Source organism: Melozone crissalis, unplaced genomic scaffold (genome assembly GCF_028551555.1).
Source record: "Melozone crissalis strain CALT ecotype California unplaced genomic scaffold, PUWL_Pcris_2 ptg000006l_1, whole genome shotgun sequence".
NCBI lineage: Eukaryota > Metazoa > Chordata > Aves > Passeriformes > Passerellidae > Melozone > Melozone crissalis.
In genome coordinates this window covers 56,010,518-56,026,791 of record NW_026535784.1, presented here as the reverse complement: position 1 = coordinate 56,026,791, position 16,274 = coordinate 56,010,518, and the positions used below count along the sequence as shown (strand labels likewise).

General features: G+C 55.1%; 2 protein-coding genes and 1 long non-coding RNA gene across 9 annotated transcripts; 1 reads left to right on the top strand and 2 right to left on the bottom strand.

Moving 5' to 3' along the window:
• Positions 1 to 1,579: 1,579 nt before the first annotated feature.
• Positions 1,580 to 10,157, bottom strand: LOC128948768 (uncharacterized). 7 transcript variants are annotated; one of them, XR_008484158.1, is made up of 7 exons: positions 9,916 to 10,152; positions 6,603 to 6,726; positions 5,423 to 5,500; positions 5,206 to 5,322; positions 4,328 to 4,600; positions 3,833 to 3,987; positions 1,580 to 2,717 (listed from the first exon to the last, which is right to left on the bottom strand). XR_008484158.1 is itself a non-coding variant. In XM_054293566.1 (7 exons), the coding sequence occupies exons 1-4, from the start codon at positions 10,128 to 10,130 to the stop codon at positions 4,445 to 4,447; spliced, it is 612 nt and encodes a 203-aa protein (XP_054149541.1). In that variant the 5' UTR covers positions 10,131 to 10,157; the 3' UTR covers positions 1,580 to 2,385; positions 2,592 to 2,717; positions 3,833 to 3,987; positions 4,328 to 4,444. The 7 variants fall into 7 exon arrangements, 6 of the variants coding, with proteins under 6 accessions (XP_054149541.1, XP_054149508.1, XP_054149548.1 ...); XM_054293566.1 differs by lacking the exon at positions 5,423 to 5,500 and having other exon boundaries at positions 1,580 to 2,385; positions 2,592 to 2,717; positions 9,916 to 10,157; XM_054293533.1 differs by lacking the exon at positions 5,423 to 5,500 and having other exon boundaries at positions 9,916 to 10,157.
• Positions 3,942 to 4,341, top strand: LOC128948808 (uncharacterized). Its single transcript, XR_008484159.1, has 2 exons — positions 3,942 to 4,008; positions 4,196 to 4,341. It is a non-coding gene; the product is annotated as an uncharacterized LOC128948808 (long non-coding RNA).
• Positions 10,158 to 12,619: 2,462 nt separating the features above from the next.
• LOC128950615 (ras association domain-containing protein 6-like) lies at positions 12,620 to 16,034 on the bottom strand. Its single transcript, XM_054295482.1, has 6 exons — positions 16,028 to 16,034; positions 15,547 to 15,731; positions 14,238 to 14,289; positions 13,603 to 13,721; positions 13,419 to 13,516; positions 12,620 to 12,704 (listed from the first exon to the last, which is right to left on the bottom strand). The coding sequence occupies exons 1-6, from the start codon at positions 16,032 to 16,034 to the stop codon at positions 12,629 to 12,631; spliced, it is 537 nt and encodes a 178-aa protein (XP_054151457.1). The 3' UTR covers positions 12,620 to 12,628.
• Positions 16,035 to 16,274: the final 240 nt, after the last annotated feature.

Sequence of the window (16,274 nt, the reverse complement as noted above, 5' to 3'; positions counted from 1 at the left end):
GAGCTCCCTGTGCGGGCTCCGCAGGTAAGGCGCGGAGGCTTCGGCCTCCCCTTCTGTCCCTCTCTCTACCCCTGCTCCCTTCTCCGCGTATTCCCTTTCTTTCTTTCTCCCCCTCCCCTCTCCCCCTGAAACGCTCCTTTCCTCTCCTCCCAAACCCGACCCCCCCCTACTTGATCCCGTCCCGTCCCTTCCCCGCTACTCGCTTCTATTCCTCCTCTCTCCACCGTCCCTCTTCTGCCCCTCGGCCTTTCCCCTCCTCTCCCGCTTCCCTCCTCACTCCGACCCCTCTCCCTCCCCGTCCTCACCACCCCCATCTCTCCTGTCTCCCCGTCCTCCCCTCTCCTCCTTCCCTCGCAGCCGCGGGGCTCGGGGTGCCGGGCAATAATAAAGCCTTGAGGGCCGGAGCCCGGCGCCCCCGCCCTCGCTGGGGTCCCCACATGGGGCCGGAGCCGCTCTGCGGGTCCCCCCATTGCAGTGCAACACAGCGCCCCACAGCGCCGGGGCTCCGGCTGTCCCAACACCACACTGGGGGGGTCCTGGGGTGGGGGGTAGCTCCCCCTCTAGGCTCCGCCCCCTCACCCGGCTCCCTCCCGGGGACCCCCTCCTCCGGACCGGGGCCCGGGGGGAGGGAGGGGGGCGGGTGGGGTGGGGGGGAAGTGGAGGGGGGCCAGCGTGAACACACTTTAAAAAAAATTGCCAGACACACGAGCGTCCCCTCGGGTCTTGGCACCTCCCCCTCCCACCCCCCCCTCCCTCCCCCCGGTCCCTCACATCCGCGCCTGTCCCGCTTTCTGCGGGGGATGCGCAGCTCGGGATGCGGCGGGAGCGTCGGTCGGAGCGCTGTGCGGAGATCCGGATCGGGGGCTGCTGCTGCTGCTGCGCGGGGTCCAAAGCGCTCAGGTGGCACCCGGGGATTTGGGTCCTGATCCTGCCGGTATTTCCTGTGGGAGCTGGGCCGAGCCACTTCTTCCTCGGCGGGCAGGGTGCGGGTGCTGGGGCTGGAGGATCAAGGTGGGATTGGGGCTGGGATCGGGACCGGCATCGCCGCGTTCGGAAAGAATCACTCCGGGACAGGCGCTGCCGCTCCGGCTGCAGCCGGCGCAGAGCTGGGTCCCGCCGGGGCTCCGGCTCCGGCTGCGGCAACAGGGAGCCCGTGCTGTGCTACTGCCATGCCCGCCAGGAGGACGACGCTTCCTGGGAGCAGCCTCTGGATCGCGGCTGGAAACGGGAAGGACACGGACACCGCCCGTACCGGCCCCGGGACCCCATCGGTATCGCCGCCCGCCCCGCGGGGCGCCCCCTGGCGGACGCGGCGCCGCCCCGCAGCGCCCCCGGCCCGGTAACCCCGGGGGGACACCGAGCCCCCCCGGCCCGGTAACCCCACGAGCACCGCGCTCCCCTACGAGCCCCAGCGCCCGCAGCCCCTTCTCCGTGTCCGCACCCCCGGGGCTGCAGCGCCCCGGCCGGAGCAACCGCTCTGGGACGGCCGCTGGGGCCGAGGCGTTGCTGCTCCCGCTCCCATTGTGCCTGGTGTGGGACTGGAGCCCCAGGGAAACACGAGGGAAAAAACCCCAGTGTTAAAAAACCAGTGACAACTGTTTGTTCTTTATTTCCAGAGCCGGGAGGATCATCGAGCCAAATGCTGAGAAGTGACCGGCCCAGCTGCACAACGAACACAGAATTTTGGTCTTCTCAGCACCCTGATCCAAACACCTGAGCCAATCCCAGGGTTGTTCCAAAGGTCCTGCATGGGATGGGGATGACTGCTGCCAGTAAGAGACCTCCTCTACAAATGCAGCTCCTTCCCTTCTGCTAATGCTGCTTTACACACCAGCCCCTGCAATGGCTGTAGGGCAGAACTGGCTGGCACTCAACATGTCAGCACCAAACTCTTCCCCATAACCCCGATTCTTCTGCCCTTTCCAGGATTTACCCAGCAGCTGTAAATGTGCTCACGCAATGTCCCTTTGTTTCCCCAGGAAGAAGCGAACAAGACAAGTCCTGAGGGTTACCCTGCTCCGTGGGGAAGTTCCTCTGGAGAGTGGCAGGGGCCGTTTCCTGCAGGTGAGCGCTGCCAGGCCAAAGCGACGGTGGCTGCTGAGGCCGGGGCTGTTTCTGGGCCCAGAGGCCTCGGTGTCTCCTGCTCGCTGCCAGCCGTGCTCCCTCGTGTTCCCTCGGGGTGTCCCAGCTGGCCGGGAGCGCAGGGCAGGAGGAGCAGAAGCTCCTGAAGGCAGCAGCCCCTCGTGTCTGTGGGAGCTGCAGGAGGAGCTGTGCCTGCACCGTGGCTCCTGGGCCAGGGGCTGCTCTGAGCAGGCCCGTGGAAATGCTCCAGCCCACACAGAGCACCAAGAGCCCAGGAGGAGCCCAAGGAGCAGCTGGCATTACCTGGGAATGGAGGCACAGGCTGTTTGCACAGGGGCTCACGCAGCAATTCCCGGTTCAGAGCTCCCACACAGCTGCCAGCCATGTCCCAGCCACCCCAAATCCCTTCCCTCCTGCCCAGCCTGAGGCCACCATCCATCAGCAGCATTGAAGCCAAGGCAATCTTCCCCCACAGGTATTAAATCCCAGGCAGTAGCCCTCAGAGATACCTGAAAATCAGTGGGATGGAGTTTGGAGTTTTTCAGGGATCCAGCTGCAAGTGCACAAGTGGTGGAAAGCTTTCACAGGTAGGTCCCACTGGAGATGTGCTGAAGACAGGGATGTGCATCCCTTTCCTGAGAGAAAGGAATTTGGAGAGGCCACTGCTGAGGCTCTGAAAGGAGCTGAGCTCCTGCAGGGAGAGATGTCCCCCCCTGGGCACAGGGGCTGCCCCAGCACAGGCTGGGAGCACATCTGGCCACTGCCTTCTCCTGCTTTAGACACCAACTGGATGTTCTCCATCCTGGAGCTCAGGGGGGTGAAATCAGCTCAGTTCCAGGCAGCTCTGTCCAGTGACCCCAGGGACACCATTGGGGTGAGGGTTATAAATGCCAGTTCTATGGAATGTAACCCTGTCCTTGTCCCTGTGCTGCTGAGCTTCCTTGGAAGCTCTGCTGGCTCCTGGCACAGCTGCTGTCCAAGGCAGCAGCTCTGCATGGGAATGCCCACACTCCATGGGGCACTGGGAGGTTACTGCAGTGGGAATGGAGCAGGGAATTTGGGGCTCTGGGTGTAATTCATCACAACTAGCACAGCTGACAGGGAACCCCAAATCTGGGCCCCACACAGAGAACAATCTTAGTCCTGCCCTGTCAGCTCAAACCCCTGGGCTGGGAAGTTTTGGGAATTAAATGTATGGAATTATACAAATCACAGCAAGTGGCATCACCCAGAGGGACAATCCAGGTCCCAGACAATTCCTCCACCATCCACTATGGGGGAAAACACCCTGTGCCTGCCAGGAGCTCTGACTCTGCTTTTCCTACCAGCTCCTGAGCAGTGTCAGGGCCACCATGAGAGCTTGAAAATCCAAACAGACCCCATATCCCACACAGTGATATAAATAAATAAATAATCCAAATAAAGAAATGCATTCTTGTCATCAAAGCTCAAAACTGTGTCAGGAGTTCTGACAACAAGTTAATGGGATTCCCAGCAATCTCATCAATGCTCTTGGTTTCATTTTATGTATTTTTAATCCCTCAGTGGGCAGCCTGTACAACTTATCCTGGGATTTAGAGGTTGAGCAGGGCTGGCTTTGGCTTGACCTTCACCTCTGGCCCCAGCCTGTGCAAACACACCCTGTGCCAGGGTGGGTGAGCTCCTCACCTCAGCTTTTCCCTCCTAAACATCCCCTACTTATTTCCCTGTAGATTAACTCACACTTTGCCCCAAACCATCCACTCCTCACCTCCATGTGGCCTCCAAGTGTCCATTCTGCTCCTCACAGGTGCCCTGGTGACACCACGTTGGTCCCTCTGCCCTTCTCCAGCCCGAGGCTGCTCCTCTGCTCGCTCTCTCCAGCCTCATCCCACAGGGATCCTCTTGTCCCTTCCCTGCTGGCTGCTGCCAAGGAAGGAGCACACAGTGAGTCCCAGGGCTGCCCCCTCAGCCCGGGAGAGTCCTGGCTGTGGGCCCTCGGATTTCCCAGGGGAATTGTCTGCTGGGCTCCCTTCAATGACCTCAGCAATTCCCTCACAAATGCCACCTCACTGCCCCTGACATCCCCTCACATTGCATTTTCCTACACAAACAGTTCTTGTATCCCCTCTAGACTACACCAGGTTTTCAGCTACATGAATGGCATCATCTGTGCCCACTGCTCGTTATTCACCCAACCAAAATCAAGAGCAAATGTTGGTTGGGCTTTAAGAACTTGAAATAAATTTAAATCAAAATAAATCACCTTTTTCTTCTGGGTTTTTGGGTTTTTTCCCTTTGGATGCTGGACTTCCCTCTGAGGATGTGTGCTGAGCTCTGGGTGGAGGGGCCTGTCAGGCTGAATGGCTGAGTTTGTGTTCTTTCACTGGGCATCAGAAATTGCCCCAATCCCTTTCCCAGGCTGTTCCCAGGCTGTGCTCAGGCTGTGGCAGCACAGGCAGACGCAGCTCTCAGCACTCCCTGCTCCAAACACAACTCTGGCCTCCACTGCAATCTGTCTCTGCTGGGAGGTTTTCTCCTAGAGAAATCAAAGAATTGCTCATGGCAATTGGGAGAATGAATTTCCACAAGGGAAGTAAGGAATAAAATCCTGCTCTAGGAGCCCCTGGGATCTGCAGGGCTGCTCAGGGAAGGGGACATTCACTCCCTGCAGTGCCCCCAGCCCACCTGCAGCCCCAGCACAGGCTGCCAGCTGGGCTCTGCCAGCCCCTCTCTGTCACCCTCCCTGTGCTGCTCCCTCTCAGTGCCCTGGGCAATCCAGCCCTGAGCCTGAGCAGCCCAAAGCTCTGGCTGGCAGCCCAGGGACAAAGGGACACTGCCAGGGATGAGGCACATTCCCAGCAAACGCTCCCAACAGAGCACAGAGGCACCCCTGGAGCTCCTGGCTGGGGCTGGCAGGAGGGCACAGCCCCGGGGGGTGGCAGTGGCAGTGACAGCAGCAAAGTGCCACGGTCTGGTGGCACAGCAGAGACACCAAGGCAGCAGTGCCCACGGGAGGGGCACAATCAGTGCTGCTCCCTGTGCTGCCCCATCCCAGCAGGAAAGCTCCAGGGGGAATGGAAACTCCTCCCCTTCCCCCAGCCCCAGGTAAGCACTGCTCAGTTTCACACACCCAGCTCTCACCTCCAGCTGCTCTGGGGCTGCTGCCACATCCCTGCCAAGGTGCCAAAGCCACTTGGGACAGGGCTCCCTCTGTGTCCCAGGGGATGGCAGGGACCAGGGTGCTCCAGCAAGGACAGCCTGAAACCAGAGCAGATGTCTCAGGGTCAGCAACGGGCTGGGGACAGGAGCTCTAAACCCAGATTGCTGAAAACAGCCCCAAAATGTTCTATGATCACACCTTTAAAATGGCTCCAAAGGGCAGCAGCTCCACTGCCAGACCAGCACCTGCACCATTCCCTGTGCCAGCCCTGGCTCACTGAAAAACAAAACAAATCAGCCATCACCCAGGCCTTGTTTGCAGAATTCCTGCTCCAAACCCTCACCTTTCCTGCCCAGCACTGAGGGAAATCTGACACAGCATTATAAGTAACCTTTGCTGAGAGCAGCCATCACCCCAGTCCCCCAGCCTTGGCAAGATTTGCAGTGAATGGACCTAAGTTCTAATCCTGAACCTAAATTCCTGACAGTTTTTGTTAGAAAGATACTGGACAGTAAATCCTGCAACAGAATTGAAAAATTGCACAAGGAATAACAAGGCCCAGAGCAAACCCAACCACCCCCATCACTGCTGCACCCCAGTTTTGGGAGAAACGCTGATATCATTTCTAAATACTCCCCTTCCCTCCCACTCAGTCTCCAGCCCAAAGCCCACTTCTCACAGACACAAACTGAGCAAGGCTGAGGCATTGTTCCCAGCAGCAGATGCAATTGCTGAACTCCCTTTTCCCTGGACTGCTCTTCTAAGCACTTGCAGGAAACTCACCTGAGCCCAGAGACTGCTCTGCTTTCCCAGAGGGAAACAGAGCCCGATGGGCCCCAGCTCTGGCACCACATTGCCCTTGTCCCTGCTGACCTGGGAGGCCACAGGTGAGCCCAGTCCCTCAGAGCCCATCCCTGGCACCAGGAGAGCTGGAGCTGTTCCCAGATGCCAGTGCCCTGCAGGGCTGTGCTGACAGAGCACAGGCTGAGCACTGTGCCAGCCCCATCCCTCATTCTCCTCCCGCTGCTCCCAAACCCTCCCAGCCCTGCCCCTGCGTCCGTGCCAGGGCCAGGCCCTGCCCCAGCCCCAGCAGGGGCTGTCACCCAGCCCTGCCCCAGCCCCAGCCCTGGCAGAGCTGGGAATGCACCGAGAGCTCCTGACCCCAGAGCAGCCCTGGGGGCACAGGCAGTGCCCAAGCTGCCCCTCGGGGCACGGCCAACACCACAGCTCCCTCAGCCCCAGGAACTCTGGCATTTGTCCCTTCACCTCTGCCCTTGTCCAGCAGACACAGCTGGGGCTGGGCTGTCAGGAATGGCATTCCCATGGCAGTCGGTCCCAGCAGAGAGGAAAAGAGGAGCCCTGTGTCCCTCTGACTTACCCCACAGCGTGGGCAGGCCCAGAGCCCTCCAGCGCAGAGCCCGGTGCTGAGGCCTCTTGCCTTTGGCTGCCCAAACACCAAAGCTTTTGGCAAAGATGGGAGGAGTTTGGTGATTTTTCCTGCCCTGAAAGAGAGGAGAAAAAGAAAATTAAGTCCACTGTGGAAGTCAAAGGATCCCAGCTCTCATACTTCTGCCCTGATTGCTCCCTATGGGGTTTTATCCATGAGAGGTGACACCAATTCAAACATCAATGTGTCCTTTGCCAGCATTTTTATTCCTGACTATTTCAGACAATAACAGGATGCTCATTTTCCATATTGCATTCTCTGCCTAATTTGAACAGAACCATTTTTATCCCAGACCCCACGTGTCAGCCATTCCATCCTTTACCACTGGACTTGGCACAAAGGCAGGGACACCCAGGAAGCTGCATCACAAGAAATCCCAGAGAGAATCCCCTCCAAACCTCACAGACAAAGGTTTTTGCGTTTGGGACACAAGAAAGGCCTTTGGCCATTTGCATCCACGTGCAAAGCCCACACTGAGCACTTGGCTTTAAAGATGTTGCACTTGAAGTTACAGACATGGAACTGCTCTGGGATTTGGCATTTCTTGCACCCACACAAACACATTAAAGGAATGAAGTGCAGAGCCCTGAAGTTTGGTTATTCCAATGCTGTTTTGGTAGTGCCACTTGACACACCAAAATCCACAGCAACACTTCAAAAAATGAAAAGCAACTTTCACCCCCACATCCCCCTTCCTTTAGATTTTGCAGGTTTGGGGTCCTCTTAAGAACAGGTTAAAGGAAAGAAGAAGAAAAGCCCAGGACCTGCTACCAGCCAGTGCACCAAGCACCTGTTTCCCACAGATTCCCCTCACAGCTGATGGCTTTTCTAGGAAAGCTTCAGTTCCCCTATCACAATCACCTGGCAGCACTCAGTGCCAGCCCCAAAGGGCAGAGCCCATCTCTGAGCTGTGCCAGGGAGCTCAGTCCCTCTCTGTGGGACAGAACCTGCTCTGGGCCCCAGAGCTGACTCCAATCCCTGCTGGCTGAACTGTCCGGCTGTAGGATCCAGCTGGGGGCTGCAGGGCAGAGTGTGTGACCCTGTGTGACAGCCAGGCTCCAAAGGCAGCCCCTGGTGCCCCAGCACTGCTGCTGGCAGCGCTGGCAGCCCTGGCACGGATGGGATGGAGCCTCCCCACAGCTCTGTGCCCTGGCACCGAGGGTGGCACAGCACAGAGGCTGCTGGAAGTGAAACCAACGCTGCATTTCCACGGGCACTGATGGCACTGAGAGCCCAGCCCAGAGCTGCTCCTGCCCAGCACAGCAGCCCCAAGTGCTGCTGCGGGCCCGGGCTCTGAGGGAGCCCTGCAGCTGCGACAGCAACGCAGCAACAGCAATTCCCAGGCACAGAGAGATCCATCCCCAGCTGCTCCAACAACTGAACCTCTGTGGCTCAGCCCCAGGGCTGTCCCTGCTCCAGGCAGGAGGAGCCACACAGCCCCGAGCCCGGGGCACACCCTGCCCTGCCCCAGGAAACAAGGGGCTCACGAACCTTTGGGGACACTGCTGTCCCCAGAGGGGTTTGACAAAACATCCAGCAGTGTGGATCTGTAATAAAGACAGCTTGTACCTATCCTTGCAACAGACTCACCTATGTTATTTCCTCAAAGTCTCTGTTTTAATGTATTTTGCTATTCCAGGTGTTTAAACGAGATTGACCACGAGCTCTGCACCCTTGCCACGCTCCCAGCCCTAAGGAAGAGCTGGACATCCTCACACCCATCCAGTCTGAGGGAGCTGCTGCAGCATTAAAACATTTAAAAGCCACCCCTGCCCCGAGGGTGTCCAGCCCTGGGAGGTGCCCGGGTGCCAGCCCAGCACTGGATATGGGACACCAGGAGAGCAGCAGCAACAGCCACTGCAGCCTCGGCACTCTCAGCACTCCGGCTGCACCGTCCTCACTGCCCAGCCACTCCCAGCTCTGTTCCCAGGACTCCCAGCAGGAACCTGAGGGCCCTTTCCAGATGCAATCCCCCAAGAACCACTGCTCTCCTCTCTGCCCACCCTCCTGCCCCAGCTCTGACCCCTTTGATCGCCACCACCCACACAGGACACAGAGGAGGCTCTCGGTGCCAGCTGAGACCCAAATCGTTCCAGTGCCTCAGGAAATAAATACAAACAAACTCATCCCCTCTAGGGTAACAAAATGTCTCCGTGCCCAGCTCCTGTTTCCTAAGGCAAAACACACGGAGCGGGGGAAATGCCAAGTCCCAAACCCAACAAAACCTGGTTTGCCATCGGTTTCCATCAGGACTGCTCAGGGTTCCCAGTGCCCCTCAGCTGCAGCCACAGGAGCAGCTTCTCTCTGGGACCCAGGGGTGGGCACAGGGACACCCATCCCGCTGCTTCCCGGGACACAGAGCCCAGCCCAGCCCAGAATGAAACACAACAAATGCAGTTATTGTCTCTGCCATTCGTGTATTAGCTCTGGCACATGTTATTGACCACAGAACTCCTGAGAGAGCACAATCTGTAACTACTGCTCCTGATAAAGTATCATCTGTCAGTTCGTGTGTGCACTGCAGAGCTTTTGTAAATAGCAGTGTAAGAGATACTATTTTAGACTGTAGCATAATAGAGACTCTGAAATGTTAAAATGCTTTTACATGTAAGGAACTCAGAAAATGGTGTAAGATAATTAGGTGATTTCCCACATTTGGGGACAATCTTATCTGAAACACAAGATAACAGAAACAGAAACCAGAACACCGAAAAAAAAGGAAAAATATTATTGACCCTCGTTATCAAATAACGAGGGAGTGAAAATAAAACAGGATGGCACCACAGGAAGAAATAAAGTATATTGGTTTAATCCACAAGATGGCATGAAGGTTAAAACCAAGCAAAAGAACACCTAAACTCCAAGGACTGTTTGAACATGTATAAACTCTAATGAATATGCACACAGCACTGCAGTGGAACAGAATCTAGAGAACACGGTTTAAGGTGACCGGGTGCTCCTGGCAAACAGGAGCACCAGCGCTGCCTTTTATCCCTTAACAAACGTGTAAAAATTCTAAAGAGTGAACTTTGTTTCTCACACAATAAAGCGCTGCCCCCGCAGCCGGGACGAGCCCCAGCTTTATTCCACGGAACGCGATCCCAGAGAGCCGCAGGGCCCGGGACAGCCCCGTCCCACCCACAGCGGGTCCCCCGCAGCAGCAGCGCCCAAAGCAGCCCCGTCCCGCTGTGGGCGCCCCGGCCCCGGTGCCCCCGGCCCCGCTCCCTCCGCTCCGGCCGCTCACCTGAGGGCACCGCCCGCCGCCTCCCGGCGCCGCTGCCGAGCCAAGGCCATTGGCCCCGCTCCTGGCTCCGAGGCCGCGTTCTGCGCTGCAGGGCGCGCTCCGGGGGACGCGGGCCCGGGCAGGGACACGGTGACCCGGGCTGAGGCGGCTGTGCCAGCGCTCTGTCCCCTCACGGGGCTCAGGCCGGGGAGCGGGGCCCGGACACCGGCCGCCATTGCACCGCGGAGCAGAGTCAGGGACGGCCGAAGAGCCGAGTGCGGCCGAGCGGAGCCGACAACAGCCGAGTGTGGCCGAGAACAGCCGAGCGTACCCGAAGGGCCGACCCTGGCCGCGATTTGCCGAATCGATCCCAGTTTAGCTGAGGTGAACTGGACGGAACGGGACGGAACCGCGTTCAGCCGAACCGAACTAGATAAGCGGAACCGAACTAGATAAGCCGAACCACGAGATCAGCCGAACCAACCTGTACGTTACGGGGTCGGTCGAACCAAGCCGAGCCGAGTTCAGCCGAATGCTGCGATTGGCCCCGAGTTCAGCCGAACCGAGCCGAGCTCGGCCGAACCCGGCCTGCTGCTCTCGTGCCCATTAATTAGCGCGAGTGCAGCCCCAGCCTAATGAGCACTGAACGTGTCACAGACACACCAGCCACCCTCCTGACACTGATGCTCCCAGGGATTTTCCTTTTTCCAGGGTCCAGAACTCACCCAAAGGAGTGAGAAAATGCTGTCGGCATAAGGAGCTGCACAGTTCTTGGGAAGGTCCTCGCTGGACAAGTGACACAAAGGGCACAGGGAGCATTTAAAGCAAACCAAGTGACAAAAAGCCACCTTTAGGTCAGAGAGAGGCTGAATGCCCATAAGGAAATCCACTGAAACAATAAGCTAAGTGATGGAAATTCAGGGTTTGGCTGTGGCCACCACCTTCTGGTATGAAATGTTATCATATTATCCCAAATAGTGACAAAACAAAACAAATAAAGGCATTTTAAATCCTAAGCTTATGAAGTGTAAGTGGAAATGAGATCACATGCAGAAATTCAGGTAAGATATGGACTGTAATCACTGTTTCTGTGGTTAATGGTTCATGTTCGAGCCTGAGTGACCGCCCTCTCCTCTGTCACCTGTGTGTCCTTGCTGTGTTTCCTTGAGTGTCCCAGAATACCTTGGAAGAGATTCTTCCCCTGCTCCTGCCTGTATTTGTCAGAAATGGTTCATTTAGACAGTACAGCACTCACAAAGAACCAGCCCCGCAGGAGTCACAGCACCATTGCCCTCACCCTGAAATCCTGGCCAACAGCACCAGGACTGTGCCCTATCCCCAAACTTCTGTCTGCCCAAAGTTTTCAGTCCCAATTCAGCAAGACAAGAGAATTGAAAAGGGTTCAAGCCTTGAACATCAGATGGTGACAAAAACGGCCTATTTAATTCCTACCTCTTAACCATGAGTTATTGTTATTTCTGCCCTCTGTGCTCCCTTGTCCCTGCCCATTCTCCTGGGCAGGATTATAAACTGTACTTTGAAATAACACACTTGCTGCAACCTGAGAAGCTTCAAAATCACCACCTTGACCTTCACTTTCTGAATTCCCATCCCAGTGACAGGATTTTGGGCAGTGTAAAGTTTTACAATTTGATTTACTCCATACAATTTCGAGGCCACATGTTCTGCACATCCCTTTCCTCCCTCACAAGCATTTGTTACCTGCACGAGACAAAGGCAGTGAGGTAAGGCACAGACACCAGGTAAGGACAACCAGGTAGTGCAGGAGGACAAAGAGCTGTGCACAGCTTTATTTTATTTACATCTCTGTAACTGGAGCTCTAAGATGGAGCACAGCTCAGGCAGGAAGGACCTGGCAGGGGCTGCAGTGCCCTGCGTGGGGCTGGGCTGGAGCCAAACTGCATCCCTGGGGGGGCCGTGGGCCCAGCCCTCCCTGGCTGTGACACGCGGCCTCTCACTGAGCACCTCCATTCCCCGTCAAACAGAACACTCAGGAAGGAACACAATCAGCAATTCCAACTGCATAAACCACTGAGGTGCCTTCCAGGAGCCCACAGTGTTCAGCCAGTTCTTACTTTGCAGTGCACGAGGTATTTCAGCAATAAATTCCCTGTCATTGCTAAAAGCTCAGCAGCTCCTCAGTGGGAGGGTTTCCAGTTATGTTTCTCTAACAGCAGCTCAAAGCTTAAGCAGTTTCAGCATCCACCAGCCTGAAGCCCGTGGATTTCAGGCATCTTGCATGCATGTTTTATAACTTAAATGGAAATCCTACCTGCAGTCTTAAATACATAAATATCTTCTGCCACTTGGCTCTACTGAAAAGCTTTCTGCTGATATAACACAACATTTCTTTAACAGAGGGATAACCATATTCCTAGTTTGCACATTTTCTATCAGCACATTGGTTATTGCAGCATTTTTCTACGCCAGCCTCTTGGTGCCAGGTCACACATCAGCAGGATTTAAGGCCTTGGACTTTTCAGGGGAGTTTTTGCCCAAGTTCCAAGTCAGAGCCAGCATCTGCAGTTTGGGCAATGTGCATCTCTGTGGGTGCTTGCAGCCCGCACCCCAGCGCTGCAGGGGTTAATGGTGAGGGGACACTTCTCCCACGGGGCACTGTCACTGCTCAGTCCCAGCCCAGAAGGCAGCAGGACTGTCCTTCAGCAGCCCAGGCGTTCCAGGGGCATTCCCAGTGCTCTCCAGGGCCGTCCCCTCACACCGTGGTCTCTGTTTTCTGAACGCTCCGACTGCGCAGGTGCTGCTGGATCAGCCTCTTCTCTCGTGTGTACCTGAGAGGGGGAAGGCATTGAAATAACCTCTGCAAACCTTCAGCCCAAATTCCAACCAGCTGCGCACATGTGGGTCCATTCCCAACCTTTGTGGCCCTGTCCCACTTCCCCAATGCAGGCAAGTCTGGTATTTTCTAAATGTTTCCTGACACTTGGATTCAAGGTGATTATCAGCCCATCGTGCAGTAACAGATCTGTGGCTGCTGCAGCCTCTTGGTGCTCCTGGACTCAGGAGAGGCTCACAAATATGGCAGCTCCTCTGGCTTGTACCTGTGGGACAATCCCCCTTTTTGCCAGGGGCATTTCCATCACTCACCTCAAGTTTTAAGGGGACATCAGGCACTGATGGGCTGAAATGCTACAGAACCAAAATGGTGCCACGTGTGGTGCTGCATTTACCCTTTCCAAGGGAACAGCAGCAAGTACCGACCGAGCCAGTCAAAGGCCCAGAAAGCAAACAGCAAACAAAATAAAGAGAAGTTACCCTGAGGGTCCAAATTTTCTGAAGACCCCACTCTGTGTGTAGTCAGTGTTAATTATGGAATCTTTAAGAGCAGCAGGATAGGGAAAGGATTACAAACCCTCCCAATCCCTCCAGCCTTCCCATCACAGTGTTCCACCTGTACTCTGCTACATTCATATCTTCTCTTCATGAGCCAATTGTACAGATTGCCCTGGACTGACTCTGTGACACCTCATTTTGTGCCTGTTTACCTTGCAGTTGTCTGTTGAATCTCCTGCTTCTCCTCTTCATTTATTCTGTGCAGAATGGATTCCAAGAAGGGAAGATGGAATGAAATGTACTGAGCCACCTACCAAGGAGAAGACAAGAAAGGCACTACTGACTGTGGTCACCGAGGAAAATTCCACGAGCTGTGAGAAGTGAGGATATACATACATCACTGCTGATCTCTTCCACGTCCCTATCCATGAGAAAGAACTTGGCAATCTTCTCAGAGGGCCCCTGCAGCAGCCTGTGCAGCAAGGGAACATCTCTACTCCTCAGCTGCTTCTTTTCTGGAATGTATAAGCAGTGTCACAAAACACAGAACCAACCACAGGGGCTCCATCTACCACCTGCAGTCACGAGCCTTTTTACCTGACGAGGATCCCATACTGACTCGAGTGCAATGACCAGATACCCAACAGGTCCCTGATGTTGTGCCATTTAAAATACCTTCTCCCCCAGTTCCCTCCTATTCTCTCAGATGTTCCCTTTAATAAAGATCAAATCTCCCTTTTTCTGGAAAAGTAAACTGCTATGGAAGTAACCTTTTTCCACTGACCAGTGAGTACTTTGAACTCAGCATATGCAATGCAAAGCTGTCAGCTGAAATACACACAATTATTCAGCTTTTCCTCTCCAGAGGAGACATCTCTGAAGGGTCCCTGAGAAGGCAAAATGCCACAGCACACACACAGTGCACAAACAAGGACAGAGGCCTGGCACAAGTCCTGTTACTCCAAGGGACACATTCCACACACAGAGACAATGATCAGAGCTGAAGTGCTCAGGCACAGTGGCTGGCTTACCTCCAGATGCATGGATAACGTAAAGTGCAAATTCATGGGGGTTGTTTTCTATCTGTGAAAAAAAAAAGAAATTCCATTCAGACTCACAGACCTTCCCAGCACTTCCCTCTCAGCACATTTTCCCTGTGTGTCTCAGCTCAGAGATTTGGATCAAAGCCTGAGACAGGGATCCTGTCTGTACAAGAGCTAAAGACAGTGGATCTGGATAAGGCAGAAAGCTGTGCTGCCACGTTCACTGTCCCTGGGCCAGCCCTAACCCTTGTGTTCCCATGTGCCCAAACCAGAAACACACTGCAAACCCAGATCTGTCCTGCCTGCTTTCCTTGCAGCATCCTTAACTGCTTCCTAGAGCTTATTCTCCCCTCACAGGTGGATCTGCTGTTTGTGCTGCCATCAAGGTAAACCTCTGTGACCTACCCTCGTGCCTGACAGCCACATCCTGAAAACAGCACAGCTTTTGAATGCTTACTTTGCAATGTATTCCCTACAACTCTACTCCCTGCTCTGTAATTCCCTTCCTTGCTACTCCTAGAAGTTGTTTTCCTTCCAAGACACTCACAAGTCTTACTAACCACACAAAGTAATGCTGCAATAGTGAAGTCTCCAGACAAGTTAAATGGTAAGCTTAAGACCATTAAAGTATAAATTAAACACTAAGCAGCCATGGAAAATCAAGATATTTGAGAAATATGCAGCAGTAAGGGCAAAGCTACTTCTGACCACATACGACATTGTTGGTGGGAGATGGTTCCAAGGAAATTTAAAAAAAAAAAAAAAGTAGTTTCAGACAGCATGGCACTGGCCTCGAGCAGTACTTGCAGCTGTAACCTTCCCATCTTTCCACACGCCCGGCTCCCAGGGAAAGCGCGTCCCAGAGCGGCGCTGGGATAATCGCTGCTGTTTCAGGCGAGCCGCAGTTCCCGGGCTGTCCGCGGGAGGGCAGCACCGCCAAGGTTAAAATTGTCCATCTGGGTTTTTTACACTCCGCTCCGTGCACTGTCCTCGCCCAGCTATTCCACATCTTTCCCGCAGTGCTGGAGGGAGTGCACATGGGAATGAGCGCTTCCAGAACACGGCCACGCTTCCTCCTGCCAGCAGACTTACCTTAAACTTCCGAAGCAACTGCTCTATCACTTGTCTGGTTCTCATCTGGCTGTTGATTCTTATTTTGGTTTCTGACCCAAAAGCCGGAGTGAAAACTGATGTCTGGGAACAAGAACAGCCACACCACGGCCTGAGCCTGAGGCACACCTCACTGGGCAGGGCTCCCTGTCCCTCAGGTGACAAAGCCAAGCCTAAAATTTCCTACCTCGTGGTTGTAGAAGTGGCCATTGATAGAGAACCTGTGAGTTTCTACTTCTGTCCTGGTGATGGTGGGGAGCTTGGTCCTCCTGCGCACGGCCGCGGCATCGCTGCTGCTGCGGGGCAGGGTGGCACAGTCGAGCTCCTGCTCCCTCCTGGACCTGAGAGCGTGACTTTCATAGCATGGATAACCTGGACAGAAGAGAACCACGAGTCCTGTGCAGCTGCCAGCACCCCCAGAGGAGGGAGGCTCTCAGGGAAGGGCTTCATTTACTGTTTACTATTTGTTATTTTTGGGGGGGTGGAGCAGGAAAGGAACAAGGCAGAGGCATAAGATGAAGAATAGGCTGCTTGCAGGGGTTGCAGTTTGCTGATTTGCTCCCTTGGGAATGATTTCTTGGATGAAAGCACAGCTCATTGCCACTGGCTGTTCACCAAGTCACCTGCACAGCCCTAAGCAGCCCTAGGTGGGTGTTTCCCCAGCTTACAGGGCATGTGGCACACAGCAAAGAGATTTCCCTTGGCTGGCAGGGAAGCTGCACACCCCTAAAGCTTTCCCACATGTTTTTTGTACTCCCATGTGCACTTCAAGCACTTTTCAAGAGAGTTTAAACAAGAATGAGCTGACTCAGTGACAGAACAGCACTAGCTCAGGGACCTCAGAACACGCACTAGACAACACTCACTATGGACAGCGCAGATTCTTGTGCTTCAGGGCTCCAGCTTGTCAGTACA